Source organism: Haliotis rubra, unplaced genomic scaffold, assembly GCF_003918875.1.
Source record: "Haliotis rubra isolate DU_JTF1 unplaced genomic scaffold, ASM391887v1 Scf114, whole genome shotgun sequence".
NCBI lineage: Eukaryota > Metazoa > Mollusca > Gastropoda > Lepetellida > Haliotidae > Haliotis > Haliotis rubra.
In genome coordinates this window covers 2101613-2113644 of record NW_025765048.1, presented here as the reverse complement: position 1 = coordinate 2113644, position 12032 = coordinate 2101613, and the positions used below count along the sequence as shown (strand labels likewise).

Here is a 12032-nt window from a genome sequence, read left to right as displayed (position 1 = left end):
TGGCGTTATGGGGATATGTGGAAATTATTGGCTTCCTAATGGAATATGCAAAGAATATGGAAATATTCCTTTTGAGTTTTGACTTATTATACTGATAAAATTGTCATTAAGGTGTACATAAGACATCGAGATGAATATTTTTAAACAAATCTTGAAAATATATCTTAATAGTTTATTTTTAGTTTATATATCCCTACAAAATGTGACGAAAGTCGTATGATATTCCTACCAACGACTTTAGATTGACGTGAGTTACACATAAGGGTGTCGTATGGGCACCGTACCACACAAAAATTCGTAAGATGGCCGTAAGTAACCCGTAGGAAGATCCCAAGACACCCTTATGAAGACCGTAGGAACTCTAAGGACATCGTTAGAAAGAAAAGCACCTTATTTTCTCAAGAATACCTCAAAATGCTCTTGCAAATTGAACGGCAGCCGTATTAACTCCCCAAGATGGCCGTGAGAAACTTGTTGATATCGAATATGTATTGCAAATTATTTAATTTTCAAGTACACCCTATATTACTCTTTGGATCTGTGATTTGAGGTTTTGAAGAGTTCATTTGCTTGCCTGTAATAGTGTCTTAACGATGATATGTCAACACCAAGTGCTATGATTTATGGTGAATACAGGAGATTCCCACTGTACATTGTATCTTACTCTGGTTGCTTGACATACTGGTGTAATCTGTTTAATATGTCTGAACATTATTCACCCTACAACATGCTGTTACATATTGGCAATCTTGGTAAGAAAACCTGGGCATCATATATCCTCACATTACAGTTCAGATAATGGCTTTGGTTATATTTCGGTATCGCAGACAACAAACAGTTGTGTGTGTGTGCCGTCGATATCAATATGTTTAACCAGGAATGGCATTCAATTACTTATGAAAGTTCCAGATATGATTCCTATTGTCAGCTGAAGTCGTTGCTTGAACCAGGGTCTTATTTAGCTAACAGGTGCTACAGGAATGTTTGTAATGTCTTTACTCTTTTAGATTATGCCTTAATGTCAACTGGGGAAAATATCAATCTATTGGAAAACACCCAATTATTATGTCCATTCTGTAATGTTATCGAAAAACTAAGAAACCATTATTTACCACAATGGCTCTAATCTCATGTCAGTGTTACAATGGTCTATTCTTACTTCAAAGGAACACCGAGTAGCCCTAGTCATCCATCATGCATTTTTTGTTAAGAAATGAATTGATACCCTAAATTGGATGATATACATGGTACGTTGTATGTTAATGGTACTGTATAAATCCTTTTTATATGTCATGCGTCACTCCATTTGCTTGTCCTCTCTGCGTTTTATGTGTTTTAGCAAATGAAATGGTGTTATTTGCATAACTCTGTTATTATGATATGATTCGAATAGGAGTTTTTAATTGGATATCATGACACTCACGGTCTTTGAATGGCATTTAGAAGTGATACACACAGGGGAGAGAGTTTTATGGATGTCAACTTCTTTATTATGAGGAACACAACGTTTCGGAATATATCCTTACTCCTTCATCAGGTGAATGAATGGTATGAGACAGACAGCATATATATGTACTTGTAAGAAAACAAAAGTAATAAGACAACAAAAATGCAGGATAAACAAACATGAGAATCAATTTTAAAATGTATTTTCATTCATTTATATGAGGGGCAAAAACATTCCTAAAGGCTGCTCCTAATACACTGCTATTTACTGCAAGCTACTAGTCCATCACAAGGGTCTGTCAGCTACTGACCCGTGAAGGTCCGGGTTAGAATATTGGCCTTCAGTAACCCATGCTTGTCGTAAGAGGCGACTAATAACGGGATCGGGTGGTCAGGCTCGCTGGCTTGGTTGACACATGTCATTGTATCCCAATTACGTAGATCGATGCTCACACTGTTGATCATTGGATTGTCTGGTCCAAACTCGATTATTTACAGACCGCCGCCATATAGCTTGAATATTGTTGGGTGCTGCGTAAAACTAAACTCACTCACTCACTCACTGTCAGCTGCTATCCATCAAGAACCGCTTCAAACTACTATCTACGGATATCCTCTGCAAGCTACTATCCACTGATACCCATAGCAAGGTACTATCCACTATTACCCATAGCAAAGTATTATCCACACCAAGCTACTATCCACTGATATCAACTGCAAGCTACTATCCACTGATATCCACTGCAAGCTACAATCCACCGATATCCACTGCAAGCTACAATCCACTGATATCCACTGCAAGCTACAATCCACTGATATCCACTGCAAGCTACAATCCACTGATATCCACTGCAAGCTACAATCCACTGATACCCACTGCAAGCAACTATCCACTGATACCTATAGCAAGCCACAATCTACTGATATCCACTGCAAGCTACAATCCACTGATACCCACTGCAAGCAACTATCCACTGATACCCATAGCAAGCTACTATCTACTGGTTTCCACTGCAAGCTACTATCTACTGATACGCATTGCAAGCTACTTTCTACTGGCTTCCACTGCAAGCTACTATCCACTGATATCCACTGCAAGCTTCTTTCTACAGGTATCCAGTATCCACTGCTAGTTACTATCCACTGATACCCACAGCATGCTACTATCACGGATATCCACTGCAAGCTACTATCTATAGGTATCCACTGCTAGTTACTATCCACAGATACCGATAGCATGCTATTATCCACTGATATCCACTGCAAGCTACTATCTATAGGTATCCACTGCTAGTAAGTATCCACTGATACCCACAGCAAGCTACTATCACTGATATCCACTGCAAGCTACTATCTATATAGGTATCCACTGCTAGTTACTATATACTGATACCCACTACGAGCCACTAATCCACCAAGAGCCTCTGCAAGCTACCACTAATCTACTGACAGTCTATGAGAGCCACCGAGTCTTTGCTATGTCATTTGGATTGCTATTCTTGTTTGAATGTAGCTACAATGAAAGAAAGGATCCGTGCTCAAGAGTCCCTGGAGCGGCAGAAGGCTGTGACAACACTATTGGAAGCTGTCCTTGGTGATCCAGAGAAAAACGTGCCACTATTCATATATGCACTGAGACAAACAGGTGTGTTCCTCGCGACTTATTAGTACTTGCCCCCTTTATCTGACCAGTGAGGTTTTATGATCATGTATTGTCTGTTGTCTGTCAGCCTTGGTCTGTGTCCATTTCAAGTCTCATGACATTTCCAGCAAAATATTTTAAATTTGGTAAATGTGAAAATTGGACAAGAATCAAATGAGTTATATAGTTATACATTATGGTTATTATGTTAACTTGTTGCATGATTTTAAATTTGCAGTCATAATTTCAGGATTTGAACATTTCTTCGACGTATTTGAAGAGGATACAAGCAATGCAGAAAGCAACACAAAAGCTGCGAGATATGAGATGTTCATTCTCATGTTAGAGGGCGAACTCAAGGACAAGATCATTCCGACAGAGATCATTGATGACCTGAAGCCAATACTCAGTGACAGAGACTACGAGCTGATTCGCAACTTGGAGACCGAACGAAGTGCCCACGATGCCTGTCAGGAGCTGTTCCTGGCCATGCCGAGGAAAACCCCCCGCTGGTCTCTGCATTTTATGAATGCTCTGTACAAGGCCTATGGCTCACAGTTCACTGACAAAATTCATAACGTGTCTGATAGTGGTGAGCATGTCAATGACCGAAACCAACATATCAGTTGAAGTGTAGTTCAGTTTTGTCGTTCCTTGCTTAATATGCTTCATATCTTAAATTGTGGTTGTTCATGGTTGATGATTTAATGCTGCACTCTGTAATATTCCAAACAATTGAGTATGGACCTTACAATCCAGTGATTGATCTTTTGAACAATGGTTCAGATCATCTGGGTTTGAACCATGTCACTGAGTGTGACTATTCCATCCATTATGTCTCTTCTTATGACCAACATAGTTAGCTGGCAACTACATCTGAACTGGCAATGTTAAAAGGGCCCTTTCAATAACTGAAATTAACTGGAATTTTATTTTAACAACCTAGAAGAAGGTATGAATACACAATGCAATTTACAAATTGGCAAAACGTTACATTTGTTATATTTGGGATTACATAACTTTTTCTGTTTTTAAATGACAATGTAATGAATATATGTTTTTGAAATAGACTCATTTTGACTGTGTACTTACAATGTTACTAATGCAGACTTGTTCTCGTCACTATATGGCTGGAATAGTGCCGATGTGACGTAAAGCCCAACTCAACTCAAGTCAACTCAACTTTCTCATTAAAGTACAGATTCTTGTACTTGTGTTAGGTTGAGTTTCATACGGGATTACACGATGATAGCCGGCTTAGTCAGGTTCGTACACTGGGTTGACACATGTCATCGTATCCCATTTGTGAAGATCGATAATCATGCTTTTGATGACTGGATTGTCTGATCCAGACTCGATTACTGTCAGACCGTCGACATATAGCTGGAACATTGTTGAGTGCGGCGTTAAGCAGCAAACCACTCAATCAACCGACCAACCAACCCATCCAGAATTCGAACCCACACTCTCAGAGTCATCCACCTAATCGCCAGCACACAAATTCTTCCATTTAGATAGTGGTCAAATGTAACATATGTTATATGTTATAGCCTCGGTGGCCGAGTGGGATAAATCCCGACTTTGTGTGCTGGCGAGCTTCTTCGTAAGTGAAGAAAAGAAGAAGGTAATATTGCAAAAGTGTAAACCTGGGAATGAAAGATAATTTCATAATACCTTTATTTTCTACTCTTTTCTCTTCTGATTGTGACACTACTTGTACTTGTCATATGTTTGCATGTTCAGATGAGACGGGTTCAAGTGGAGACTCGGGAGAAGAAAGTGGTGATGGAGGTGAGGCATGGAGGCATGGACGAGGGACGGGATGGATGAGGGAGGAATTGTGTAGGGGTATGGGGAGGGATTGACTGAGGGAAATTAGGATGGGGCATGGCAGCACACAGGGAGGGGATAGAGGGGGAGACAGTGGAAGTCGAGGAGGGAGGACTGGGGATGGAGGGGTGGTGGTGGAGTGGCTGAGCAAAAGAAAGATGGGGCATGTCATCATAGGGGAGGGGATAGAGAATGAGGGAAGGAAGGACAGAGGAGGTAAGAAGTATCTGTTAAATTTTCATACCTTTTCAGAAGCATCAACAGTGAGTGACTGTGTCATGTCAACAAGAACTCAACAGCAAACTGTAGCAAAAGGTACTTGAAACAATATTTCCTCAACGTTTTGCATACTATGTTCCACCAATTTGCTATTCATGTTAAGCTCAAATGACTTCTTCAGTGGGCAATTTTAGAAGTTGAGTTGATGAAGAATGATGACAATTTTTATGGATATACAACTTCATTTATTCTGTGGAGGCGACGTTTCGACATAGATTCTAATGTCGTTGTCAAGCAAGTGATGAGAAACAAATAGAGCGAATATATACATGACTTGTTATTACAGTAGATTGGGGATGAGCTGTTTGTACAATACATGAGGTTGAATGGTAGAGACATCTTGGAGCTGAGAGTATCAAGAAGTCCATGTGTATCTCAGATGGTCATAGATGACTAAATCTTTTAGTAATTGTCATCCTGATGCCCATGTTCTTGGTTTTTGGACTTGTCATTGGGAATAAAAGAAGAACAGCTTTCAGAACCTTTAGGCATTAGTTCCCTTGTCGTTGACAAATAAGTTTCACATGTCAGGGGGGCCTCAATATTGACCAACAGTTCACTAGCAACAGTGCCTGTTGCAGAAGTCTTTGTGCCTGATATTGAGATGCAGGAGGAGTCCACACACACAGAGCAGAGCGAATCGGATTCGGGGAGGCAGCCAGCTTCCGAGTCCATGGAGATGTCTGATGATGGTAGGCACACATACTGTACATTATGTAGACTAAGTGTGAGATATGTCATCAGGACAGGCAGCTTCTGAGTCCATGGAGATGTCTGATGATGGTAGGCACACATACTGTACATTATGTAGACTAAGTGTGAGTTATGTCATCAGGACAGGCAGCTTCCGGGTCCATGGAGATGTCTGATGATGGTAGGCACACATACTGTACATTATGTAGACTAAGTGTGAGTTATGTCATCAGGACAGGCAGCTTCCGAGTCCATGGAGATGTCTGATGATGGTAGGCACGCATACTGTACATTATGTAGACTAAGTGTGAGTTATGTCATCAGGACAGGCAGCTTCTGAGTCCATGGAGATGTCTGATGATGGTAGGCATACATACTGTACATTATGTAGACTAAGTGTGAGATATGTCATCAGAACGAGCAGACTGTAAACAACTGATTGTGCGCGCGTGCGTGTGCCTGTGTATTCTTCCCTATTCAATTAACGTAAATAGTAACAGGTATGTGTGTATGTAGTGTGTGTGTGTATGTGATGTGTGTGTGTATGTGATGTGTGTATGTGATGTGTGTGTGTGTGTGTGTGTGTGTGTGTGTGTTCATTCAACACTGAGCTGATGTATTTTCAAGGTTATATTTATTCCTGTTGTTTTATTCAACCCACACATGTGATATACTACACATAGGTGCACTTGAGCCAGTGGTGCAGGTTTAATCTTCTACTCGTCAGCATTGTTGATCAGAAGGAATATCTCTCCCGAGTGGAAATATATAGTCTGCTGGCAGTCTCAGATATCAAGCTTCTTCTTGCTTGACATGCTATCAGGCCACATGTGTTCTCAGACCGCTGGCAGAGATATGGTAGTCAGGACCTTCACTATTTGATGATAGATTATTAGACATACAGTCTAAATGTTGCTTTGGCCAATCAGCATATAGAGCTATAGAGGGGAAGTCAGTAAGTGGAACCGAAGTGCTTCAGAAATTCTCAGCTCATATGATAAACTGCGTTTTTCCAGAAACTGAGAAAGACCGGACCGGTAAACAAGACCTGGACCTCCGCCAATACCAGTTAGAGCTTGCTGAGAATGCAGTAAAACAACGCAACACCATCATTTGTGCCCCAACTGGTTCAGGCAAGACTCGAGTTGCACTCTACATCGTCAAAGATCACCTTGAAAAGCAAGCTGAAGCTGAGGCTGATGGTAAGAGTGAGTGAGTTTAGTTTTATGGTGACTTTTAGCCGTAGTCCAGCAATATGACGGTGGTGGACACCAGATTGATGGTGGTAGGAGTATAGCGGGGCAGTGACAATCTTCAACGAAACACCACTTCAACAGTATGACACATTTGATAGTTGTACAAATATAAAACAGGCTATAATGCAATATCCCTAGCCTGTGGATGAGGCTTGGGCGTCGACCAATGCTGTAATCTATCTAAATAAAATACATAAACATATACACACATTAGACTAACCTGATGTGAAAGGTTTGCTGTCAATTTGTCTGTACAAACAGTGTATGCAGAGTGAGTAACTTAGAGGGTTACTTTGGCTAATCATTAGAACACGTGTCTCATGGCTTGGGTTTGATAAGGGCTGGGGGATATATGGACTTCATCTTAATTATCTTAACTTCTTTGAGTGCAATTTAGAAGTTGGGAAGTACAATATTGAACGAACTTTATGAATAACAACTTCTTTTTTTCGTGAGTGAGACGTTTCGATACAGATTCTTATACTGTTGTCAAGCAGGAATTATCATTGTCATATCTGCTTGAGAAAGGTACAAGACTTTGTATCGAAACGTCGCAATCAAGAAATAAAATGGATTGTTATCCAAAAAGTTTGTTCCATATCATATTATACTAACCAGTAATTATACAGATTAGGAAACATCAAAAATTATAAGATCCATATGTATAAAGATAAATCTGCCACACACACACTGGTCCAGCAGGGTATCGGAAAAACGTTTGGATGACCCTCGAGCACACCTACCTCTATTAGAGAATTGAGATAGTTGTCCAAGTTAATCAGTCTGCTTGTGTAATTACTGACAGAGCACACTCGCGACTGCTCATCCAACTAGGTGGTGTCTGCTCTCGAATGCATCTCCTTGGTTTGAAGGTCTGGTGGTCCTTGTGAAGCAGCAACAGGTTCTCTTTGTGGTGGTATATCCACAGGCTGAATAGGAGGTGTTTCATCATTCATTAGCATCAGTGTTCTGGGCATCACTTTCGGCATCCTCATTCTGCTTGTCTTCTAGATGATCACCCTAAATATGACCCTAAAGAGTCTAAATGGTGACTAACACAATGTCTTCTTCTTCTTCTGGTACATCCTGTGCGTCTTCTTTGCATGTCTGTCTATCATATTTTGTGAGTGGAACTTTAAGGGTATAAGTTGCGGAGGCCAGTTTCCTCTTGGCAATGGCACTAAATGAGGACGACCTGTGCAGGGTTCACGTACATTCACTGTCCATTGTCCTTACCAGAGACAAATACTAGTATGAATGGACTTGGAGGGACCAAGACGACATAAAAAATATCTTCTTCCTATTTGTCTGGTAACTTGTGCTTGCTATCAAATCCACTCACCTTCACAAGTACTCACCCTATTCTACGTCTGGGCTTTTTTTTTCATAATTTGTTTATTTTTTCCATTTTTCCATTGGTACATGGACTCCAGTCATGTTTAAATACAAATTGTAGATTTCAATTTGAAGACATCATACAGAATATATCATGCAAAAGGTTAAACATGATTCAGAAAACAGACTGTGGCAGATCGACCAGAATTTGAAAAAATGATCGATTCTTGAACATATCTAGCAGAACATTTTGTTAGTTCATAATATTTTTGTAACTCCTGTTGTAAAAACTGAAAGGTTGGCATCTGTTTAGATATTTTACAGTTAAAGATGATATGTTTGAAAAGGATAAGAATCACGTTGATTGGATCATTATTTTTCTGGCCGAATCCGAGCAAAATTTGTTCTTTGGTGAACTCTCGGCTTTTTGATCATAGAGACCCTTGGGCCGTGTTTGGGATTTCTTGGCTGCAGAAGAGGCTATGTCATAGATGAAATGATCTTTCAATTCTCTTGTGCTTTTGGTCATGAACTTTGATTCCATGTCAAGTCAACTGGGAGACGTGAATGGAATTGCGTCTATACATCAAGGACAATGGTGCAAAGCCTGGGTATTTATGGTGAGTACAGTTGTATTCATGTACTGTTGGTCCAAAATGGGCTCTCCAGTTCTTCCTACTTCTTACTGCGAAATTTTCAAGCATGTTGCAGAGAGTCATGTTCAAACATTTGCAGAATCCATTTCCCATTGGATATGGTCCATGATTTGTTATTCCTCGGCAGCTGACAATACTCCTGCAGGAGCTTCCCAGTAAAGTTGGCTCGAGTAAATGCGTTTACATTCTGTAATGTATGATGAAATCACTTAAAACAAAACTTCAGCAGTTATTTTGGCCGTCATGTTCCTTGTAGGGTAGTCCTGGGTGTAATAGGTAAAGTGGTCAGTCACTGTAAGAACATGTTGCTACCGGCACCTCAATGGATGTAGGGTGAGAAAGTGTATACAGACAAGCTCTAGAGGCTGTGGGGTTTCTATACTGACCAGTGGGGCTGTTACTGTTGGTATTTTACAGACATGACACATATTGTTCAGCATGGTTTTCTCGATCCTTTTGTATTCCAGGCCAATAAAACCTGTCCTTGCTGAGAACCAAGGTTTTGTCTCTCCCTGGATGTCCAACATTGTCATGGAGACTTCACAAGGCGGACGATCAACATCTGGTTTGAAGGACTAATTTCTCCATTTTTCTTCATCTGACTTGATAAAGTAACCCACTTTTAGATGAAAATGCTGAAAATCTTTCAACAGTGTTGTCATAATATTGATTCCCAATAAACCACGTGCTGTCTGGTTTAGTTTTATTTCTGAGATGGTCAGTGATGATACCAATTTCTGGATCCTCAGAGTTCATGGCATTCTGTCTTCAGTTATCTCTTCTTTCTTATCAGCGTCAGAGGTGGACAGAATTAAACTTTCAACGTGACAAGAAACTTGTAATGGATCACAGATAGATCCTTGTTTAGCTCTTCCGTGTCTCTTTCATGTCCAGTAACATCTGGTCAAGCTGCAGTCAGAACGAAGGTCTATGTCATCACACTGAAGTCATTGCCAAACAAATAGAATTTTCTGAAATTGACCACTTTAAGCGTAAAGGTTCCAGCTTATGTGCAGAGTAGTTTCTTTCAGAAGATTTCAATCCCCTACTTGCAAATGCGATGACCTGTAGGTTGCCATCCTGGTGATGATACAGTACTGCTCTCAAACCGGGAGTGCTTGCATCTGTATAGAGCTCGTGGGGCTTTGTGTATAGTCAGCATACCCAAGCAAAGCCAAGAAATGGCCAGTGATGACTTGCTTTATAAGGGTGTTAGTAGCTGCACCGACACGTCACTCATATTAAAAATAAAGAAGTTGTATATCCATAGAACTCTCCCCGTTGTTCAAAGTCTCTAAGCCGGCACACTTGATATCCAATATATCACAAATTGGCTCCAAGGTAATGTGTTGTAACTGTTCGTTATAAAAGGCTTCCCGAAGAAGGTGTTTAAAGGAATTGTTACCAAGTCTTCAAGTTAGAAAGACGTGGAGGAGAGCCAATTTTAAGGGTTCTGCCTGTCTGTGGCCTGTCCGATGTCTGACCTGTCTGGTTGAATCGTTGGTGAAGGTTCCTGCCAGTAATTAACTATGGAGCAACCATACGCTGCAGCAACCTGACCTGCTGTAGCCCCAAACTGTAGCATTCCTACAGCCCTCTCCCGTTCTGCTGAAGGTAAACGTGGCATTTCTTTTGTGGTTTTCTGCAATGTCACACGCCTACCTGTCGTATGCAATGGCTTTATACCCTTTCCGCACGTGCATTTTGCCTTTGTTGCACAGCACATAATTTTTGTAAATCTCCCTTCAACAGATGACTTTTGATGCGATTGGTCGCACTCGTTCCCAAAACACAAACTCCTATTTCATACGATACACACGCCTATTATGTCAAAATATGTCAGGTTTGGTAAGTTTCTTGAGAAAGTTTCTTTTGCACGTCATTATACTTTAACTGCTATCGGGGTTCAAATGCTGATCGCAATATATAATCCTTTTTTCAAAAGGAAGCAAAACCTTCTGGTCATGATGGAGACACTGAGATCACAACCACCAACCGCGACAACGATAACAATGCAGATGAAGTACAGGATGTACTTTGCCACTCAAAGACGTTATGATGTACAATGTTGAAGTGTTGATAGATGTGTTTACACCTTTAAATATAGTTGAAATATATTTGTCTGGCTGACGAGGAAACTATTAAGTGTAACAAGTATTCAGTTTGTACTTTAAAGTTCATGTTGAGAATTAAGAACAAACATAACCATGATTATAAGTATATTGATTGTCATTGTTCATTATTGAAGTATCGAGGTGTTATGTCAACATACTAAAATAGGAACAAACATAACCATGGTAATAAGTATATTGATGGTCTTTGTTCATTATTGTAGTATCGAGGTGTTATGTCAACATACTAAAATAAGAACAAACTTAACCGTGATTATAAGTATATTGATTGTCATTGTTCATTATTGAAGTATCGAGGTGTTATGTCAACATACTAAAATAGGAACAAACATAACCATGATTATAAGTATATTGATGGTCTTTGTTCATTATTGAAGTATCGAGGTGTTTTGTCAACATACTAAAATAAGAACAAACATAACCATGGTAATAAGTATATTGATTGTCATTGTTCATTATTGAAGTATCGAGGTGTTATGTCAACATACTAAAATAAGAACAAACCTAACCGTGATTGTAAGTATATTGATTGTCATTGTTCATTATTGAAGTATCGAGGTGTTATGTCAACATACTAAAATAAGAACAAACATAACCATGATTATAAGTATATTGATTGTCTTTGTTCATTATTGAAGTATCGAGGTGTTATGTCAACATACTAAAATACCCATTTTAGTTTTTTACAAATTCATTTTTTCAATTAATCTTAACTGTTTAATAAATGTGTTGAACACATCTTGGTTTGGTTCTCTTGTTCAGT

At 39.7% G+C, this 12032-nt stretch overlaps 1 protein-coding gene across 4 annotated transcripts in view; it reads left to right on the top strand.

Annotated features, from left to right (window-relative positions):
* LOC124253088 (probable ATP-dependent RNA helicase DHX58) overlaps window positions 1–12032 on the top strand; it is a 54474-nt gene that overhangs the window by 23018 nt on the left and 19424 nt on the right. For 2 of the 4 annotated variants that reach the window (XM_046686814.1, XM_046686811.1), the window contains exons 3-8: window positions 2960–3091; window positions 3339–3680; window positions 4832–4879; window positions 5171–5233; window positions 5767–5889; window positions 6907–7098. In XM_046686814.1, coding sequence (XP_046542770.1) covers window positions 2960–3091; window positions 3339–3680; window positions 4832–4879; window positions 5171–5233; window positions 5767–5889; window positions 6907–7098 — 900 coding nt within the window. The remainder of the gene's footprint in view (window positions 1–2959; window positions 3092–3338; window positions 3681–4831; window positions 4880–5170; window positions 5234–5766; window positions 5890–6906; window positions 7099–12032) is intronic. The other 2 variants (XM_046686827.1, XM_046686822.1) reach the window with 2 other exon arrangements.